We start from the raw sequence: 23573 nt of genomic DNA, 5'->3' as shown, positions 1-23573 counted from the left end.
ACAATAATGTATACGCCTGAGGCGAGGAGATCATCAAAGACGGGTATAAACCTTGTCTAAACTTGCCTAGCTATTTACTTGATTAATTATTTAAAAGAGTATTAATAAATAAGGGTTTACCGAAGCACACAATAGCTATATAAAATGTACAGAATCGAAACTTCAAGTAGAGGCGATTGGGGGAGTCGTTCATAACAATTGAAATTCAGGTTATAGACCTATCCTTTTGGATGTTGCTACAAATTCCGAACGCGTTCTCATATAGGTACATAGGTATGAGCAACGTACATGGAGATATACTGGAATAGCATATGTAGTACTTCAGCTTAATGCAGAAACAGTGTCTATATATACGCATTTGTAGCGTAATGAGGCCGTTATGCCTCGTACAAATTCGGTACTGCCGTGGGCGCGCTGCGGCGGGCTCGCACCTACTTCGCTGCAAGCGTCCTCCCAATTAGCCTTAAAATAATGAACATGTTTTATATTTCCACCCGAGTGCGGCGTGTACTTATCCCGTTTGCCCCGGGAGGTCATGCGGCCATGCCCTCTCCCGGGTTGTGTTTTACACGGGAGTAACTTCAAGTATAATAATTATTAAGGGACATGTCGGTTGTATTTTGGATCTAGCGGCGTGGAGTGAGTAACGCTTTGCGTGTAAAATTATCCCCGCAATATTGCGGTTGTGAAGTTTACCGACGTTCATTAGTTGTATTGTATGCGTGGAGTGGAGTTTATATCCAGACCGCTCACGCCAGCACGCTACTCACTTTTCGCCAGCTATTATCTCTAATAGTGAAGTATTAATCACGGATATGTGGCATGCATGTGGATAGGTGTATTCGAGTGTTATATGTAAATTGATTGTAAGGATCTTCGCTCGGCGACAGTAAATTATTTTTTTAGCAAACACTTATTAACACTTAACTACTTCCTGCCTCTTTAGTCTACAAATAACGCGGCGGTTGCCAAAGATTTAACTAAGGCTGAATAAATAATCAATTTAGCCAGCCCCGCGCTGATCGATTGCCACAATAGCGGGCGGATGATATACTCCGCGAGCCGGGGCGATAAATAATCCGAGACAAATGTTTGGAACGTCTCCGGAGAGCTGCGGTGACACTAAATTTAAAAGCTTCAATTGTACAGAAATAACCAAAACGCGGTTCAGATCTTTCTCCAACTAATCGGGTATCGGGTGGTTGAAGACAATCGTGATTGACTGCGCAAGTGAACGTTTCTAATATAAACAAATTAATACGCAGCCCGCGGCCCGTGGCGGCTCACATAATTTAGAGTGCGACACTCGCGAACGTATAGGGGTTTTAATGAAGAATCGCTCCCAAGCGTCATTAAATGCATTAACAAAAAAATATGACACCCGCAAGTTGTAAATCAGCGTCGCATAACAGAATCTTTACTCTTATGATATATGGGTTTCCTGTCTAGGTTTGATTATCATCGCGAAGGAAACATATATTTCTCAAAACTTCTTTTTAAATTACATTTTTAAAACATCTCCGTTCTCTTTTCCCGTTCTATTTCTTTTATTGTCGGGTAATTAAATAGGTAATATGTTACTACGGTAATCTTGACTAAGCTTTTAAAGTTGAAATCCAAAACAACACTATTATCTCCACATTAACATGTAATATGTGTTAATCACATCCTCTTAGGGTCGCCTTATCAAAAACGGGAGCAATTTTAAGAATGACTGCGCCTATAAATAAAGGAGTATTTACATTAATTATGAGCTTAATTGTGTAGAATCCCTTTGATTTACAAGCCGCTCATAGCCGCCGCAAACGAATTGTAGTGGCTTAACGGAGCACCTCGGGCTTTGACTGCCGCCTCTCAGTTCAAATTATTTTTGTTGTATAATATAGAGTTAGGTAGACGGATCCAGATGAAAGTGAATTACATGAACGGCTGCACCATTCATTTCCAAGGATTAGCAGATATGTGCAGTTTGTATATCAAACACGGATTTAGATGGCAGCGATAAATTTAGAATGTTAAGTACAAGATGCCCACCCACATTAATTTGTAACTTCGTCTTTCAGCGCTAGGAGAATAAAACGAGTATTTAATTGGTTTCTACTTATGGACCGACACAGAAAATGTTATTGATATTCACGAAATACAGACCTTAAATTGTGATTGTAAATATCTTCAGTACATAGAGCAGTTGGCTATTGCGGGGTAGGATAAAAGCGGTTGTTCGCCGAGCGCCGTGAGCGAGCGAACGCGGCACGGCGTGTACGCCGCCGGCCATCGCAGCGACATGCGCACGCCTGCGGGCCGCCCCGTACCACACACCTCACTCAAATACGACAAACAACCTCTGATTCCACCATATCATAGACAAAAAACAACAGCTCCCAAATTCACAGAGGCATATCAAAATACGAGCGAGATACTCGTAATTGTAATATAAAGCTCGATGGTACATAACTGAAGCTCGCAGTAAGCAAACTACGAAATGCATCGGAATGGAATTGGAACAATTGAATAATTTTCGTAGATAGCAGACAAACGGTGGGCTCTATTCTCTATTTCTGTCTGATGTTTAGAAACAATAGCTCTGCCATGCAATTAGTTTATCCGATAGATGGTGGTCGAACGAGTCGTAAATCTACGCTCTTACCACCAGTACGTAGTTGTGGCGCCGTATGTAGATTCGGCTCGGTTAATTAATGTGCCGTGGTAAAGTGCGAGGTCCCTCCCCCGCAGCCCCACTCGGGTTTCGTAAATTGCGCAACCATCTCCCTTACCTACAACAACTCCCAATTTTGGCAAATTAAAATTCGACGGTTAAAGAGATTGCTGGTTAACTAACCAGATATTTTTGTTGTAGCTTTATTCATCGTTTTATCTTATTCGTAGCTTTATTGGACATATTTTGAATAGTAGAAATTTTCCAGACTAGTTTCTTTAGTTAAATGTCTAACGGTTTACATTAACATAGAGAGCTGTCTAAAGTCTTCTGGAAGTATACAGCAAATACATACGAGTCTCAGATACGAATAGGTAATAGTTTGTCATGTGATCTTCGCAATAGCGTTGAGTGACGGATCGCAGGCGACGGGCGTCCCCACCCTCATTATCCCTTTCATGCTGAATTTCAATTAGCATGCTTTCATGTTTTGCAATAACAAACCGAACCCCGTTTGGTGAATACAATGCCGACGGGTAGAACTGAGTCGGAGGCCCGATGGGTATTTACCATTTATGGCAGTAGATCTCACAATAGGTTACACTACACGTGGTGAAGCATTAGTCGTTGCGAATTGATTTTCATTAAGTGGTTATCAACTAATCGTCCAATAGGGCTTATAAATAAATGCAGCCACTTATTCTTAAACCATTTTACGGCTACTGCGACTATGATTTCACTGTAATTTTCCAGTTATTTTTTTAATTTTCACTGCATAAAAATTGCAATAGAGGTGTAGTTAATGGAATAGTCTGATTACTTTTTACAGCTTTAAGGGCCAATCCTATTTTATGAAGCAACATTTCTGCACGCACATATTCTCGCGATTTGGTGGCTTTGCTGTTAAATATTTTTTCTCCCTAGTAGAGGATGATTACCAACTACGATATAACCTATTAATTAAATAAAAGTATTATTTATTATGAAATTCGTTTTTAAACTCTTTCAATTAATGCTCCATCTCCAATACGCGCAGATCCGTACCGTCCCAAGTCTTCATCTATCAATCTGAGTGGCAGCGTTTTTGGCGCCGCCATCAAATTACCAAAGCAGCAACAACGCCATCCTGTCTCCTTTCAAATTTGATTGCGTCCGACATCACACGCCCATGAAGTCTATAATGAAATGGCCGTATAAAAACAAAACTATGGGCATATATGATTAGCCCGATACAAGAGTAAGGTAGAGCTAAACAAACAACCATTACAATAACGCCGCGTCACCGTGTTAGAAATCACTTATTGCGGGAGTGACTTGCACTTGCTAGTGCCTTATGCTGTGCTCGCGATGGGCGCCTAGGCGTTGTTACCAGACCCCCCTTACGGCGGCCACAGATCATCAACTTATTGTTTGTAAAGGTCGAATTTGGTCAATACAATTGAAAGTTTTGACGCATACGATCAGATAAGTAACAGCGAACGAGCAGCCCGTCATCGAGTTATTGACAATGTTTGTCTATTTAAGATTATTTGTTATCGATTGTATTCACTATTAACTGTAGAGGGAGATCAGAATTGGGCCAATAAATTACTTAAATACGTTAGATCAGTGTAGGTAAATTTTATACAGACGCATTTCAAACTGGAGTAACGCTAAGGGATATTAGTAAATCGTTAGATAAGGCGTCGATTTTTATCTCGGGGCGCTGTTACAAAAAATAATAGAGGACGTTCTTGTCGACCCGACCTGTGTTCGACACGCATAAACAATGGCGCGCTTCGACGGATGGGTCAAATGAGGCGCGCCGACGACTCTCGGGTTGCAGCGCGTTGGCGCCGGACGGCTCACGTTCCATAACTTGCTGCCTTCTCATTCCCAGAATCCCAAAATCTAACCCTATTCCCTTCAAAGCAACATCCAAACTTGAATACAACAAAAATGCTACATATCACCTTATTTAACTAGCGATTTTACAGCCGAATGCAAAAATTGAAATACGTTTTAGTACTGAGTCCCTTTTCTTCAACTTTTTTGACAATTTCGTTTGCCGACATTTACGTGACGGTCGTGATGTTAAAGAGACATGGTACTAATGTGACTTTTGAAGTTAACCGTACTGTTGGAGTGTTGTTAACAGCTTGTTAATATGCCACTTCTTAGTAAAAACGGAAGTGGTTGAGTGACATTGAATATAAAGAACTAAAAAGATGAATATTCTTATACCTAAATCTATTTATGTGCATTTGAAACATTGGGTTGAATGTGACATTCAAATTGGTACTGAAGAAGATTTAGTTTTAAGTGGTTGAAGATTTAGCAATTTCAGTTGTTTTAAACCTCTTTTACTAGGTACTTAGACACTACCAGCTTTTATGTTTGACTATGTTAATTTGGACATCGCTAACAATCAACATGCATTTAAGCATGCATTTTTTATTTTAAGTAGAAAGCATTAGAAATGGATAAAGCCGATATTCATTGGGGTTTATTGTGTGAATTTTATTCTACCAATATAATAAATGTGAAAGATTGTGTGTGCGTGCATGCGTGCTTGTCTTTATAATGCATGCGTAAATAGTTGAATGTCTGGGATCACACATAAGGTAAGTACTTTTTATACCGACAATCCCATGAATCCCCATGTAAAATTATAAGTCTAGGACATAACATTTTGCACTAGTTGCATGGGTTGGTTAGTCATACACAAATGAGACCACGATATATTTTTTGGGCATTGCCACGGAAATTCAGTTAAGTTTATGAATTGTAATGCGAGTGCCAAATCTATTGACTTACGCGTGCGAAGACGCGAGTAAAGCCTGGTACCTAATCAATTCAACACGTTCACTACTCCAACGTTTCGAAACAATGAAACTAAAATAAAATTTGACAACAAACTTATTAAAAATATTTGTATTTCCACACAAACCCCGAAAAACCACAAATAAAGCAAAACTTAGCCGTCGTGCACCACTTCACAAAGTAACAAGCGAGCGGAACGAACGAGTCGGTCGGGGAATCGATTTCTGGAACGTGTAACGTGTCACACTAAGTAGTTTGAACTTAAATATTGTCGCCTTTGTTTGCGCTCTCAGCTGACGCGAACATGCAAATTTCTTTACATTTAAAGGCGCCAAGTGCACAAATTGAGATATTAAATGTCTAAATGGTAAATTTAATTGAAACAGAATGCAGAACGCGGATCTCGTTCTAATAAATCATTAAGAAAACTACCGTCATAGTTAGGAGTGAAAGATGTCAACGACGAGCCGAGCACCGGAATAAATCAGTCTTAAATTGCTTTCCGCAACGACACTCCCATCGTCGACTTGGCGTTAATAGCGCGTGCAACCGAAATATTATACGTCTGTTTAAAAATATTTTTTACTATGAAATAGAATCCCAGTCGCTGGGCAGGCGCCATGGATATAAAAAAAGGTTGTAATTGCGCTCAAGTTAGAACCAATTAGAGCGCACCGGCCCTCGTCAATGAGTGGTGAAACGATCTCGAATCATTAACACAAAAAGAGTTATCATATGCAAACAACGTTCAATTAAGTTGGATGGTCCTAAACTAATGATGTTAATTGTACCTTTATGCTACATGGAGAAAGGGCCACCTTGACTTCAGAATTTAATGAACCATTTCAGGCCTACATAAAGGTAAGTAAGTAATAAAATATAAAACAGAACTACAAATAAATCCAATTAATATGATAAATGCGAAAGTTTGTCAGTTCATGAGTGCATGCGTGCGTGTGCATGCGTGCGCATGTATTTGTGTGCGTGTGTTTGTACACCGAAACAGTTGTCCGGATTTTAATATTTGTTGCGCGCGCATATAGCTGGTTCTCCCGAATAACAACACAACCACTTATATTCCCGTGGAATAGGGATGAAAACAGGTAAAATAAATAATTCTTGGAGATTCCCATGGGTATTTAGTAGACTCTTGGTATTTTAATTGAACTGTCAGATCTAATACGCAAGTAAAATATAGTTTTTTGCTATTGCCAATAAAGTTTTTTCAGGTCGAATACAAGCTAGGAAACTGGGAAAATACATATTTATTGAACAACTTGATTTCACACACAAGCAAAAAGATACTCAGAAGTCGTAAGCCAATAATCATAAAATATTAAAAGAATAAGACTATTGTGGGAAACTATCATCAAATGACTTGGATTTAATTATATCTGAAAGGACGCGGCTCCTCCCCGATTGAAATCGAACGGTCGTAAATCAGCTGTAATAACACCGGTCGTTTATTGAGTAAACAAATCTTTATCTTCACAATTACAACGTCGTTAGAAACGAATTAAAATATTAAGCTGATTCTAGAGTCAAAACGCGTTATAGGTCTCATTTGGCTTAACATATCATAAAATAATATCTAAGACACGCAAAATTACATCGCAACTGGACTTTGTCTTTAAATTTCATTTAATGTGTAGATAAAATTTTACTTGTAAGATTTGATAACATTGTTGGCTATGGGTGAAGCTAGCAATGTACAAGTTGCAGAACATTCGTAAAACGTGGAAACATTCTCGAGAATGTTCTGAGAACATTCTTGCAATATGAAAATTATTGTTTAAAAAAGAAAATGTTCAATACTCCATATTATTTACATGTTTTATAGTACGATACAGTTAATTATTTTGTTGATTGTTGTTGTTGGTTGGTTGTTGATTAGTGATTACCAATAAGTTGCTTAAATTCTCATTGAATTTCTGGGAACATTTTAGACGAAGTTGCAAACAGACATGTCCAGCACCAGTTTTGTGGAACAGACTGTGATTGACAAATTCGACGCCTACTAGTAAGAGTCGTGTAGGTAAGTGGAAAGGAATAGCGAGTTCGGTCCACACAACGATAAATTTTGTTCTTTTTTAGATTTAAAATTTTTGAATATAAAAAAAAACTTTTTTTAAATTATTTATTCTGCCATCGTTTTGTTTTCTATATACAACAGAAAAATATTTAATAATTTTGTTAGAGAAAGCTACAAATAGCAAACAGCATTCGCCGTACATTGCGGTTTTGGAACTTCATATCCAAAACATTGTTTGATTTTTACAGGGCATTTTTTGGTTTTTAAAGTATGTTGTCGCATACGGGTATTGTACGGGTATGTACGAGGGCTGCTACTTATGAATCTGGAATTGAAAAAACAACGATACGTATAACGGGTGTGGCCTGTAATATGAGCAAATAATTAAAACATAGATCATACTCCTCAAACTGACCAACATTAGTTCAGCGACCATAAAAATAATTAGTTTTAATTTCTTATTACACTTTTATGTTTATTCGAAGAAGCAATGTACTTAAAGCAAAATGCTTGATGTTTGTACCGTGACAGGCGACGTCAGTTGTGTTCTGGGATGGCGTAGGTACGTATATTGATAGCATTATTTAATTTGTATGAAAAAAGGAAAATTCAAAGACTCCATTATTTTTAAAAGTCACTGAACTAATGTTGTTTAGTTTGACGAGGACGATCTATGTTTTAATTTTTTGCTCGTATTGGTATAACATTTTTTTTTCTATACACTTTTTCATTCGTTAAAACCAACTTGTATAGCACTTTTTCTAGTCCAACTAAGGTATCTCTAAAACAGCGATTGCTTCTTTTCATATCGAAAATCGTTAACCATAATTTATTCTTCACGTTTGGAAAGAAATAAAAGTGATTGGGTGCCCCGTTAATTCGATCTTCTGAGCTTCCAAATTTTCATGATTAAAAATGATTTTTCGTTTCTGGTTATCTTTTCGTATTTCTTCAGACTTCCGGCAAGTAAATGGTCGTGTACCAAACAGAATTAACTGTTTTACGTTTCTCTGGTGGTACTATAGCTTTATGGCCATTTATAACAAAAAAAAACAGGCGACCCTTGTAACAAGGCTGATCAAGCCTTGTCGATAGTTAACCTCTTCCTCATTTCATGTTTTGGTTCGTTTTAAAAATTCAATTCAAATTTCAATTTTCGAATATCTACTGTACTTTCAAATTCAGCACTTTGTTTTTATTTAAATCATTCTGCGATCATCAGCCGTACTATAAAGACGTGCTAAATATTTTTATTATTTTAACATCAATTCCTATTCGATCATATATCATAACAGTTTCACAATGCAGTTAATTACAGTGTTTTATAACCAGTTTCATCACACATTTGTATCCTGTTTTACGTAACCCTCTAAGGGATCTTGAAGGCACAATTGTAAGTCCTACAACATTTGTAACAATTTTGGCTTATTTACGACGTCCCATGGTATGGCATGTAAATAGCCAATTTTAATGGGTGGCGGAAGACCGAGAGCGCGCTATGCCAAATGGAATTTCCAACAGTGAAGAAGCACTCACCTGGTTAGGGCTCCGGCCGATGATGTGGTGCGGAGGTCTTGTGATGCGGATGCGAGGAAATATTCTTGTTTTTGCAATGCGGTTTATTACGAGCACAAGAAGTGAGCGGATAAAAAAGACTGAGCCAGACTGACAAGTCCTTTGCCAGAGAGCACCCCTGCACTGTGTATGGCCTAAAAAGGTTTTAGTGCGCGAACATCCCAAATTTATTAGTTTTTTATATTAAGTTATTTTTTTGTATGCATTGTTACAGGTGCCTTCGATCTTACTTAATAAACCTCTTGAACATCTCCTGTCTTTACATCTTCATCATCATCTGTCGCTCACATCGTGTCGTGACTACCTATGTTTCAAAGTGCCTTTTACACAAGTTTCTTTGGTTGGGTTAGGCTAATTTTTAACATCATACCGTCGACTGTTGTTTAGTTTCGGGGTCGTAAGTGTAAATCCAGGATTCATCACCTGTGTAGATATTAAATAAAAACCGCTATTGACTCACCGTGATTGTATTTTTCAACATTTTCTTGCACCATTCAATGCGAGCCTCTTTTTGTTCGTTTGTTAAAATATGCGGGATCCATCGCGAACAATTTTTTTTCCCAAATGTTCATGAAATATCTTATTTATACTTGACAGGCTTGTAACATGCATGACGATCTTGCATTATTCGTTTTCGCACAGCATCGATCTTAAGTGTAACAACAAGCAAATTCGGGCGTCCTTTCTTGAATTAGTCTGAGAGCATATGCCGTCCATAATTGAACTCACAAAACCTGTGATAGACAGTTATTTTCCATGTGGCTTAATCGCTAAAAGTCGAAGTTACTTGATCGATGCACTGTTGTTGCGTTCAATCACGCCGAAAGTTATATTAAATAATCGCACGAAATTTTTTACGAGTTCCGTTTTTGCAGCGAGCTGATTTTTAAAGCCAAAAAAACAAAAGAATAACGAACTTGAGAAAAAAGAACTATATACCGACCTATATAAAAAAGGTCAAAATTTGCCATGCAGGTTGGTTACGGCTTCTATACGAGTTAATTTTTCCAATTCCGGATACCTACATAAGTAGTCTGGCTAATGAAAGATGAACCTGCGAAAACTGCGTACCGTCCCCTTCTCTCTCGTATTAAATAATATTAGCGTCAGCAGGACAGCAAGTTTGAATTTTGCACTTCATAGAACAGGCTCATCAGGGCTACTACGAAACTCGAACCTCGAAGTTCGTGTCGTGCGGTCCCTCTGACACTTATACTATTTAATACGAGAGCGAGAGAGACAGCACGACACGAACTTCGAGTTTCGTAGTAGCCCTGCAGAACAGAAGCTTCTCTGCCGTACAAAAGTGACGTTTAGGCATAAGAATCGCGCCTACTTTAGGCTTCTCTGTCTAACGCATGCCTATTGGAAAATAAGTAATTATTTAAAACGATATGTTGAATATAATAAAAATAAAATGAATATTTTTAAAAGAAAGTGAATCTTAAGAACCAAAAATTGCGGTTCTCAAAAATATTCTTATTAACCTTCAAACAAAAACAAACAGAGAGCGAAGCTAATAGCTGGGTTCATCTTTCATTAGCCAAACTCTAGCAGCCCTCGTAGGATATTATAATGACCTCTTCTGCCGTAGTAATTATTCTTAGACAAAAGTCAACTTACACTGGTTTCTGTATTTTCGCGTTAATTATAGCAAAAATCGTATTGTATATTGTATTTTACATAGAGTAATTGTATTATGTATACCTAATTATTGTCAAAATTAATAAATAAATTAGAACAAGTCAGGAAATAAATTCTCGTTCCCGAGAACTATCTCAGAAGCTACCGAGAAATTCTCACGTTGAAAGTTTCGCAATTTTGGAAACTTTTCGTCGGTGGATTGCTAGGTGAAACTAGCAAAACGGGTGTTAAGAGATTGTAAAGCCAAAGTTAAAAGTAGCCATTTTAGACTAAACTGTGATGAGCCAATCGCATAAAAAAATATCTACGACACGCAAAATTGCATGGTAACTGGACTCTGTCGTTGAATTTCATTTATTATATAATACCTATAATTTTTGGGGAAGTCCCATTAGTCCACTTTTGGTGATAGTAGGTAGGTACACCTTCCAAAAAAGAGATCCTTCCAACGAAGTGCACCTCCACAGAAAGTTCTCATTTTAAGAGTGTGAGTTTTGATAAGGCAGGGTTAAGTGCGAACCCAGGGTCAAGTAGTGTCAAAATGTATGGAAACGTCACCCATAGCTTAGGAAACGATTTATTTTTTTAACCCTCTCCGATCGCTCTACTGTGCAAGTGGCGGTAAGCCGTTTCCACCCCCAAAAGTAAACGATTATTTATGACGAATATTTGATATTGCATACAATCATGAAAACGTAATATCAGTCTAAAACAAAGTAAAGTTTGTGAGTTTCCTTTTTCATATCATCGTATTAAATAAAGCACTGAAAAAAAAATGTGCATTTTTATTACATTACAGTTTTATTATATGCATAGATTAGCGATTATATACTTGAACCAGAAAAGCCGGTCGGTGTTTATTGATAGCTACAATACGGTGACTCAGGCGCACAAAGGTATGCATATAAAAAAGATTTTAAGAATCTATAACCAATCTTATCTAAGTTTGTAAAATGAGAAGGACAAGCTTTGTAATATTACGACAGACAAGTTAAGCAAAAAATATTACAGATCATAGGATTGTAGAATGGTTTAAATTACAGATTCTTATACTAGATTACGTAGCACGTTTGGACCTAACAAGAACTTTTTACGATCCTTAGATTTACCTTTTATATCATACTTACTTCAATTTATTTTCACAACTTAGCGGAAGAATAATACATAAAGAGAAACGGTATTGAGGAAGGAACTACACATTCATTAAAACCAAATATAACCGTAAAAATAAAAAAAACGAGTGATCTTAATTCAAACATCAAAATAATCACTTACAGTGATCAACAGCGCGATAAGGGAAACGTCGTAGAGTGTTAAAAAAATGTTATTACATAATTTATTACAAGTTATCATCAAGAGAGCGTTATTAATGGGTAAATATTAAAGCGGCGCTCATCTAAATAGGAAGCTGCGATGACACATTTAAGTGTCTCGTTTCAAAGAGGAGCAAGGCGTATAAAAAAAATAAGTACCTACCCCACACCGAGATATTTCTACAAATCGATGATTCTATCAACGAGCCCGGCGAATACGAAAATAAGCATCAAAGTGTTTTTTAGAGGAAAGACGACAAATGTCAACCGGCAAGGCACAGTAGCAAACACGTGTTACATATTGTCTGACAATATTTGCTGTTGCTTTATTAGTTCGCGAGGCGGACGGAAGAAAATGAAAATAACTCTTGTTCTACATTATTAAGCACGTGTTATGTACGATATAACAACTGTGACATATTAATTTCAACAAATTGAAACAATGTAGCGGTTATACCATTTACTAGTCAGCGGAGCGTCGCCATCGGCCTATTATCAGATCCGTCGACGGTTCTAAGAGGCGAACCTTAAATAATACTTAATTAGTTCAGTTAACATACCTACGAGAGGATGCCAATAAAATTTAAATCCAATTGCGTCGACGGTTGATTTACAACGAATCAATAAAAGAGAAGGCTATCATTACCTCTTTTACTGCGTATTCAATAAAAGTAATGTAAGAGGTAGGTACCCGGCAATAACACCACGTCGCAGACGACAAATTCAAATAAATACTAAATTAAATCAAATAACAGACAGTGTGTATATTTTTTAAATACTCAGACACAGATATCTGTCTCGGCAACATTAGCATTCCCGGCAATCGGCCGTCATAAAAGATAATTACCGACCAAAGCTGTATCTTTTGAGCTGTAGCTCTTGTTTAATATGCTCCGTTAACTATTGTAATTTACTAATTGTATTCGTATAAATCAGAGGAGCGCTATTCGGAATTAGCGAGCTCTCGGTTTATATGACGACAATATATCAAGTGCGCGACTCGAACAGCATAAACACAATAGCGTAGAAAAAAGACGGGGCTTGAGAGATGGCTCGTAAAATAAAACAAGGGACTACGTCCGGAGATATGTCAAGATAGCTTGCGGCGGGGGGCGCGGGCGCGGCGCCGCGCTGCCCGGACCCAATTAGAAGCACACCTTTTGGACATGTGCTCTCACTTGGCGCTAACTAACGTCTAAAAACGCAAGGACGCGGGAGAACTACATCCGTTATCGTTTGTCATATTTTTTTTCCGTGAAATTCCTGCGTGACCCTGATTTCCACGCATTTTGTAAATAAAAACTTTGGCAGAGTTTTTTTTTTTGTTTGTATCATACATATATTTTTTGTGGTACTTCAGCTGTTAGTCGTTTGAGCCAAAGCAAATATTGGAAAAAAAATTGCAAGCCACATGCCATGATTTCGGTTGGAAAAAAATCGTTTAACGCTGGTCGTTTTGTTGTTTTTGATGGTGGCATTGATAATCTCATGTCAAAGTACATAAACTGATTTCAGTTAAATTGGCAATAAATTTTGTAATGTTAACTACAAAAATGCATCGAATAACAAGACTTTTCTGGACATACACACTTTATGTGCTTTATGTGTACTTTGTGTGTTATTTGATTTATTTTTTTCGAAAATGCTGAAGAGACAAAGATTCGAACCGTAACACTTCATGTCTAATATGCTCCATGAATAGATATAAAATACAATGCAATATGTACCTTCGGAGTTTCAACTCTATTAGATACTGGATAATTCGGATTTTACTGCAGGTAACTAAAAATATTTTCTACTTGATGATAGCCGTACCTGAGGTAAGGTAGCCTAAATGGTTTGACATATGGTCTCCGAAGCAGAGGGTTGTGAGTTCAGGCATGTATAGGCTCGCACCTCTAAGTTTTCGACATCTATGTGAGAAATTACATTCGAAACGTACTATAACACACACACACACACACACACACACACACATGCAAATTGGATGGTGTGTGTGAAGCTCGAAATCCGCACTGGGCCCGCGTGGGAACAACGCCTAAGATCTCTCGTTCTGAGAGGGGGCCTGTGCCCATTAGTGGGACGCATATATGGGTAAGGCCGCGAATTTTAACCAATGTGACATAGAAATAACATAAAAAAAATACGTGACGTTACCATAAAACGTAACGCAAATTTTTATAAAGCCTAGATCAAACTGGTAAAAATTCCCATTATATAACGTATGTATGAAAAAAAAATACATGTCATATAATAAAGTGAAGTTTTTATTTTTACTAGAACTTTCTGACGATACTGATCTTAAATCTGTCCTATATGAGATCTATAGAGCTAAACATGAGAATGTGGAAGTAGAAGTACCCTCTAGTTGACGAACATCTTTCCAAAAGTGTATCTTTACATGCCTCTCTAACACTGACAATAAGGTGCACATTTATAAGCATAACGAATTTGGATGTGGTTTTTTTTTATTCGACTGGATGGCAAACGATCAAATGAGTAAGAGATCACCACCGCCCATAAAAATCTGCAACACCAGGGGTATTGCAGACGCGTTGCCAACCTAGAGGCCTATGATGGGATACCTCACGTGCCAGTAATTTCACCGGCTGTCTTACTCACCACGCCGAAACACAACAGTGCAAGCACTGTTGCTTCACGGCAGGATTAGCGAGGAAGATGGTGGTAGCAATCCGGGCGGACCTTGCACAAGGTCCTACCACCTAGTTGTGAGCATGCTTGTGACTTCGACTGTACAAGCTATTAAATACCTCAAAGAAATGACCGAAACCCTAAATCACAGGTTTTACCAATTTAGGAAGTAGTATCTTAGTTAAGTGGACAATGTAAAAAGATGTTTTTGGAAATAAATTATTATGATTATTAAGTTTAGGTAACAAATTAACTAAGTAGGTAAGTGAATCTCTCCGTTTGTCTCTCACTTTAAATACGCTATGCATGTAGCAGGACGTGAACACAGAACTCGCCACAATTCTCTTGTGCCGATCCCTGCACCTACAGATTAAAATTTATTTAACTTCAAAATATCCATCTAACTAACTTGCTGTGCGTGCAGTCATTGGAAACCTAATAATAAACTGGTGTAAGTTAGAATTTTTCTGTGTGAAATTCCCTTTACCACATTTTTTCGTTACGTTATGTACAAAATACGTAGCATTTTGTAAAAATGTAACGTAATCGTAACGAAAGTGTAACGTATTTTATACAAAAAATCGTTTATCATGGTGAATAACGACATTTTGAACATAATAACACATGCCACTTACATGGAAAAGATTACCCTATCGTATGAAAAACAACCAGTTAAAAATAATCACTACTTACCCTTAAAATCGAACAAGCACTTTCGACGTTTTTTCGAAAAAAAACCTCCGCGTCACTTTTGATGGCTGTTTGTCAACAAACTGATGAGATTTATTTATCTCATCGATGTTGCCCTATTAGAGTATTAGTTGCCAGGTACAAAAACAATTTCTACCGAAATTGGCGTTAAAGGTAGCTTAATAAAGCGTCACCTAAGTATTTCGTAACGAAAACGTGGTTTTTTTGGCACGTGAAAAGAAATAAATATAAAACATGAAAATTATTTGATTATCATGATTCCGCAATCGGTAGGACTATCGTTATATCATAAAATTTTGTTTAAACAAAATCATAATCATGAGAAGTTAAATAGCATGAAAATAATAAGGTATTAAGTACTCGTGGTCAAAAAAAATAGTCAATTTTCGTTACGTTTTGGACGGTAATATATTTTTATTATTTTTTTAAAAGGGTTTAAATCAATTATCTCATTTGCGACCTTGAGAGTTTATATCGTGTCATATAATAAAAAAAAATTAAACCTCTAGGTGTTATCAGTTTTTTTTTATCAGCGTTCCAAATTTGAAACGTCCAAATTGGTCAAAATTCGCGGCCTTACCCATATATAGATGCCGACATGGTGAAGACAAAAAAATATTATATAGTAGAAATAATAAAAAATATGTTTTGTCTGAGTCTGGCAAAGCCAATGACTAAACGAGAAATTAATACTAACAGAAACTTCGTTGATAAATAACACAGTACCAACTTAACATATAGTAGGTAAGTAAAACGAAGAATGCTAGTTCATTATCACATCGCTCGATGAGCTGAACATTTAATTATTTACCAATCACTAAGCTCGTTCATTAAAACTTCAACTCTAGCGCACATTTTACGCAGGTTTTCTATTTAATCCACAGCAGGCGGGCTTAGTCGATCCAACATTCCAACAATGCACATCAAAGAAACAGCATCATTCTAAGTAGAGGTGTTAAATAAATAGTCTGAACAACCACCGCAGTACTTACAGCATCTCTGCCGTGCTACCGGTAGAAAAATATGCACTGCGATGAAAAATGTATGGAACAGTCGGCAGTTGAGTTGCAGTTGGAATTAAGTTTTTGAAATTGTACTTTTGTCGTGTCTGTAAAGGTCTCTACCCATTAGGTACACCATATCATATCTATCATGACCGTAACAGCAACGTCTAAGGCAAATTCTTTGTATCGACAAGTATGAGACTATGCCCACTAGCAACGTTTTCCTAACCAACCGTCGCCATCTCGTGTCATGTACCTATGCGCTTGACATTCCGCTCCTGACACGTTCCTATTACGGTTATGGCATGATACGGTGTATCACAGTGGCGTAGCGTCAAATTTTTTCGTGGTAAAGCGAAGCAAAGGTCATATAATTATCTTTCATAAATCATGTATGTCCTGTAGTCCTATTTTGTAAATATTGGGCAAGCCGATGGGAATAGAGTTCTATGGACGCTACGCCACTCGATATACTATATCAAGTACCCCAAGAAGAAGGTCGCTATCTTAATACCATATTTGTTTATTGGGATGGGACAAATAAGACAAAGAGGGCAGATAACTTACCAACGATTGGTAAAACATTTTGGACCTGCCATTTAATGATACCGTGAATGGATTCTTTTGGCAGCTTTTGCTTGCCAGTTTGGTTACATTCGTTAATTTCATACTAAATTTTGCCGGAGCCAAATGTGATGATCCACTAAGCTCTTACACTATGCCCATGCCTATCCCACAGCAGTCACAAGTACGTGTCACTGGCGTAGCAGTAAGAACTAAAAGGTCACAGACGTTGTATCACTGGGGCCGAATGTGTTAACAAATAAAATGTTGTGTCATATCTTATACATATACGACGTCAGTCTAATACGTATGGTATTATTGGTATGGTAGCTCTGGATAAAAAAATGTATACCATGTTTCTTGTCGGATTTTTCTCAACACAGGTGTTTCCGAACCGGTGGCAGACTTTGTTAGATTCTTAAGTGCTTGTTATATTCAGCCTAAATTGAAATAAGATATTTTAGCTTTGACTTTGAATTACAGGACTAAAATGTTTAGGCTTCTGCCATGGTAAACTGACGTGATAGGTTGTTCTAAGGAGTGTCCCTTAATTGGCATGCATAAAATTAACTGTCTTATTATAAAAACGCATAACAAACTTGGCATGACTCTATTATGCATAACGTTGACGTGGTCTAGTAAAAAATAGCATAATAATGAACACGCGTACTTAATGTATATTCGTATAACGTTATTATGCATAACTTATATTACTATACTCGTAATAATAAAATGAAATTACTTTATCTAGCATAACTTGATTACGAAGCACAACCAAACTAATATAATGCAGAGTGATAAAATAACTAATTAAAAATGGCTGCTTATTTCAATTTAATATTTATTAGGATATTTATTAGGAGGGAAGAGTCAGTATGGTAGTGGTAGATATATCCAGGTAAATAAGTTAGGTTGGGTTCCTATACTCGATTCCAAAATTAGGCTTACTAGATTTACAACTGAAAATGTTACCAGACATAGCAAAAAAAATAGGCTTAGGAATATGTCGATACAAATTTGTCGGTATGAACTTGTGTAGACGCGGGCATTGGTGTAACTGTGGCAACATTTGTGTGTAATGACTGTCAAGTTGGTTCGCCTAATTCTGGACTCGAGTATAATACTAGTGCGTTAGAGCCGAAACGCTCAAACTACACAAAAACAACCGTCAGCCCTGCCATGTTATTGTTCTTTAATCATTCTTAATATAAACACGTTTTATCTTCTTATCTCATTTCACGAATTGGATTAAAATTATAATATTATTGCACCCCACCGTGACCCTACCAACCTATACCATTTTATACTTCTCAAATTTAAAGTTTTTAATGATTAGAAAAAATTAACGTTAGGCTTATTCACCAAAATTATAGGTACAGTCATTCACGATGACGCGTGCCGAGGTTCTTATAACAAAGTCTTTAATGTCTAATTTTGTCAAAATCATGCGTCTTCGTGGATGGCACTAAGTATGTATATCGCTACACGTAATTATAATACGAATATTAAAGTTATGTGAATTCTGTATGCGTATTAATAGAATTAAGTACGAGTAGATATGCATATTACGAGTAGATATGCATAATACGAGTATTTTCATGCGGTTTTAAATAAGAAACATTAATTTTATGCATTTTATAGATACCTTGTTCTATGTGTCTACAAATTGAACTCGTACATACCTTAGTCTTTACCAGTTTGGCGTTTTCCTTACACATTTTGGCTAATGCATGGTAATCGCCTCTCGCTGCGCAAAGAATCCACTGCTTCTGTTTGGAGTCTAGGGGATCTGATTCGCTCTTGGGATCCAACTGCGAGAGAAAAAAATATTATATTAAAAATGGTAATAATGTAAATATTTAAAAAAAAATTAGCACTTATGGTAACAAGTGCTTTAGTTAGGTAAGAAGTAATTTTAATACTCACAGATACCCGGTCTTCTTCGTCGATACTCTGAAAAGAGCAAGCATGCCGTTATTAAATTTTTAAAAATGGATGGTCTCAAAAATATACGTATACCATAGATAGATAAATAAATACAGAACTAGACTTGGAACTCATTAGAAGGTACACATTAGCATAGAAATAATTTAATAGTATCTATTATATTCTGATTCTAGTATAAATACACTGGCAGTAAAGGCCATTACTGTTTTACGATTATTTTAATGCTATAAAACCTACTCCATTCATAGCGATCAATTTATTAAATGAAGTACATGCGCGTACTCAAGAACTGAAAACAAAAGGTTAGACTTATAAATAAAGACGATATTTACATACATAATAAATATCTTAACGACACATATAAATTAATCGGAACCTAATATTTCAAAATTAATAAATGAGTACTTATATTGTGAAAATAATATTTTGAATTAATGGTCAATAAATTCGAATTCTCCCGTCCTCGGGCTTGCGCTGCGATTGTTACCATGGAGAGAATACCATAAGGAGATCAGAGGACTAAGCTAATTAAATACCGTAAGGGTTATTTAATACAGCTCATTTTTGAGCACTTAAAGTACGTAGTTAAGAGTTATATCACCGGCGCACGGGGCGTGCGCTTCGCAGCATGGCCACTCTACCACCTGTCGTTACATATTTATGTCTACACTATTGGCCTCACTGTTAGGGACTTCGATATTGACAAGATAACATCCTTAATGTGATGTGTTTGATTTAATAACAAGATTAAGTTTGTACGTTGCCGGATTGTAGGTTCCGCGGTAACGACAATTAAAACTGTTAAAAGAACTGTTGCTCACGCGATGTAAGTTAATAAAATCGGGGAGAAAGTTTGAATTTTTATTCTGCTACAAAAACACTTATAATATATTGCCGGTCTTTACACAAACCACAGTATTACTCGTAAGCTAAAGGCCAGCCTTTCGTCTCTCTCTACGTAACCGATTCATCTTTTAATGGACTCGTTCCGTCCGACCTTTTACTAGCAATTAATGAAAGTAGCTCGACATCAATCAAAATTTTAAGCAGTTTTGTTTCGTCGATTATAATCAGATTTAACATTTCAATAAACTTTGCGAGATTCTACAAAGTTGTTGCAGGAATGACGTCACAGGCGTGAATCTTCCAAGTTATTTTGGTATCAGGGCGATATAATCTTTTAAAAGGCTATGGATACGTAGTATAAAGGGTTTGTGGCAGGCGACGGTCGCCAAAGGCTGGCGAGGCTCCGAGGCGCTCCGCAAGCGTGCGGCGAGCGCTCCGGGACGCCCTACGGACTTACGCATCAGGGTGTACTGCCGGCATAATGGACTGGTGGCGACGGCGCAGCGGTCGATACAAAACCTCGGCCTTTTCCGACTTTATTACTCGAACCTTGGACACGTTTCCACGTAGAAACCGCATTGAAATGTTTGGCATACGTAGATATTTTTAGCATTCTTGTTGTTTTGTACAGGCCCGTATAAGTTAGCCCGTCTGCAGCACAGGCCAATCAAAAATATCTCGGCCATAAAACTAGTATCAGAATTCAAAAGTGATCAGTTGACCACTCTCTAGCAAGACCCCAGCGTAAGACAAAAATCAAGCGTGCCAATAAGCTTTTTGTGATGGGGACCGTAGCAGATTAACGGAGTAAGTCTATTAATTCCTATTCGCCAAGTCAAGCTAAACTGACATTGGAACTTTTTTATGTTAATACAAAAGTTTCAAACAATTGCAATGAATGGAAGATCGTTGTTAACTAATAATTATAAATATCTTCTTTAAATATAATATATTTAAATATTATCGTATAATAAATAAATAATAATCGGTAAATGTGTATACGTAAATTCGCGAAAGCTGGCCCAAAATGTTTTTTTTCCTTTTCAATTTTTTTTTGTAGTCAAAGTTAAGTTTCTATTAAGAGAAAAAATTAAATAATTATATCGTACCCGCGGGATAGCAATAAAACACTTCTTTGCAGACGATGTCGCGTGGTGAAGGTTGTTTAAAATAATTACAAGATCCTTAACACTGAAAACCAGAAACATATACATTTGGAACGTGTTTTCCATGGCAGTAGGTAGGCCACTAGCACTATTAGTAGATTTAAAAAAATGATTACAATTAGTTCTCCTCTAAGTAGGTTATCTGACAAAGAAAACATTCAATTGTCTAACCGTTTACCGTATTGGCGCATATAATCCGACTTTTATCTTTCAATAGGTCGGAGTTAATTCATCCGTTCCTATTTTCCATCACTTCGACAAGGCTCGTTAAGTGTGGCATCCGCGTTGTTGATGGCAGTTAGTGATTCTCAGGCCCGAATAGCAGAGAGAACAATGAAATCGGTCATATTTTCCTGCCAACTCGCAACAGACCGTGATAACTTATCTCTCGCATCGTGTATAACAACTAGAATACGTTCATTCAAAACGTTGATGTTGTGTATACTTAAAATGAAGCTTATTTTCGCTACCTCCTTGAAGGATTTATGACGCATGTGATAAAGAATTTCATTTTTAAGCGAACACAATGTTAAATTACAAGTACTATTATGCTGAAATTACTGATTAGAAAACACGCCAAAGTTATTCTAATTAGTGTTTAACAATCCTGAATCAAGAAATGGTCTACGACTCAGTTAAGCTGGTTCAGGGAAGGATTCTGACTTTTAATGGTTCATGTTAACCTAAAATTAAACAGAAGATGGGACGTCGGTGGTAATAAAAAGGTTTACGGAGTGCTTAGCCACTAAAAGCGAATTGGATTTCTCGTTTAGCACATACTAAGGGGCTTTAACTTAAGATTAAGCTACTTCACTTACGGACCACACTTGATAGACACGTATTCCTTGAAGACATACGGTCAACGCAATTAGTAGGCAAGCCATATTGCATATATGTAAGTATCTGAAACTGCGGTGTGGTGTTCGACGCACGAATGACCTTTTTTAGGTCTTTATAAGCGCACGTGCGCAATGGAATCGCACGACAATAATTATTGAAGGACAATGGACCACAAGTCACGACACGAGTCAATGTTCAATCGTATGCGTAGTGAATAACAATGTTTATAGTTAACACCGTTAGGGAGCCCGAACCGAAACAACGAATACTCACTATTTATTTTCATAGCACCGAAATCATACAACTATTTACCCCATACATTCCCCTTTTAATTTTATGATTAGACAGTACTAATGCTAATAAAACAATCGAAAAAAAGGTAAAATAATATGTTTACTAATCACATTAATTCATGGCCATGTATATGTATATTATATTTAGGTATATAACTAGGCTGATTGGTTACACACATGAGGTTTATCCGGCCGAACGTTAATCAATTTCAACAATAGTTGCGAATTATATCTAATAGCTACATATTCGATTGCACATAATCTGCAACAAATTCACTTCTGCTCTCCTTCATAGGCATAGATGTCAATGATTTTTGATAAAAGCAAACTGACTGTCCACTTAAGAGCTTGGTTAAGAATTTTAAGTGTTTTGTTGACATCAATTTCTGTTATACGATATTTTACTAAATTAATTACTGCATTTTTCAGTGCCGGGTGAAGTATTAACGTGAGATGCTTGGAACACTTGTACACTACACATAAACACTTAAACAACTTGCTGGATGGAGACCACCATGGCGGGTAAGCCACGATAAGTGACCTACTTTTGAGTAGGTATGATTGTTTTGCCCGGGTAGATTTTTGACGTAATTTGTATGCCCTACTAACTATGTATAATGCCATTGTTTGACGACCGGATGGCCAAGTTGTTAGAGAACCTGACTACGAAGCTTGCGGTCCCGGGTTCGATTCCCGGCCGAGGCAGTCAGATATTTGTATCAATAATACGAATGTTTGTTCTCGGGTATTGGATGTTTAATATGTATTTAAGTATGTATTTAAGTATGTATTTATCTATATAAGTATGTTTATCTGTTGCCTAGTATCCATAGTACAAGCTTTGCTTAGTTTGGGGACTAGGTCAATTGGTGTCAAGTGTCTCATGATATTTATTATTACTTATTATTATTTTATAATTTGATTAAATGTTCCTGTAACACATGTGAGTAATGTACGAATTAATTTCGTGGCGCATTTCGCGGTCTCTCGTCTAATCGAAGAAGATAAAACTGAACATTTTAGCACTTCGGAGTACCCTTTTTATAGCGCTACTGAAAATGGACTGCGCCTGGCGAAGACTTGGTTGATGATTTTTTTTTTAATTTTTAAATTTGACGAGCGGAAGCGTGTGCTGTCTATTTTAGGGTTGATTTATATGAGAGGACATCGAACGGACGGCCGGGAATGTGGCATATTAGTGTGAACGGATTGATATTAATATCATCTAACTCTTCTAGCAATACAAAACATTTAACTAGTTCTGTTTGCCTAAAATGTATATGATTTTATTTATGTTATTTGAATTTATATGCTTGGCGATGGCTCGACAAAGTAACTTCAAGAAGAAAAACAAATTTAAAAGGATATCTATTATGATCTGATTTGAATCATTTGAATATACATAGTCTGAATAACTGATAACATGAAAGTATATGTAAGTAGTTTCTTCATGACCAAGAGTAGAACCGATTACACTATACTATACCTTAAAGCAGATTGTGTTTGTTTTTGTAATTCTCTTTTACTT

At 36.9% G+C, this 23573-nt stretch overlaps 2 protein-coding genes across 3 annotated transcripts in view; both read right to left on the bottom strand.

The window, feature by feature from the left end:
- Positions 1–18909, bottom strand: part of LOC141436300 (uncharacterized) — a 46727-nt gene extending 27818 nt beyond the window's left edge. For both annotated transcript variants that reach the window (XM_074099220.1, XM_074099229.1), the window contains exons 1-2: positions 18880–18909; positions 18636–18764 (exon numbers count right to left, since the gene is read on the bottom strand). The gene's annotated coding sequence lies outside the window, so the exon portion shown is untranslated. The remainder of the gene's footprint in view (positions 1–18635; positions 18765–18879) is intronic.
- LOC141428068 (uncharacterized) overlaps positions 13010–23573 on the bottom strand; it is a gene marked incomplete at its 5' end in the record, with an annotated part of 43602 nt that continues 33038 nt past the window's right edge. Inside the window, 2 exon segments of the mRNA XM_074087841.1 lie at positions 13010–13153; positions 18636–18764. Coding sequence (XP_073943942.1) covers positions 13010–13153; positions 18636–18764 — 273 coding nt within the window.

Source organism: Choristoneura fumiferana, chromosome Z (genome assembly GCF_025370935.1).
Source record: "Choristoneura fumiferana chromosome Z, NRCan_CFum_1, whole genome shotgun sequence".
NCBI lineage: Eukaryota > Metazoa > Arthropoda > Insecta > Lepidoptera > Tortricidae > Choristoneura > Choristoneura fumiferana.
This window is presented reverse-complemented; position numbering and strand designations above follow the sequence as displayed.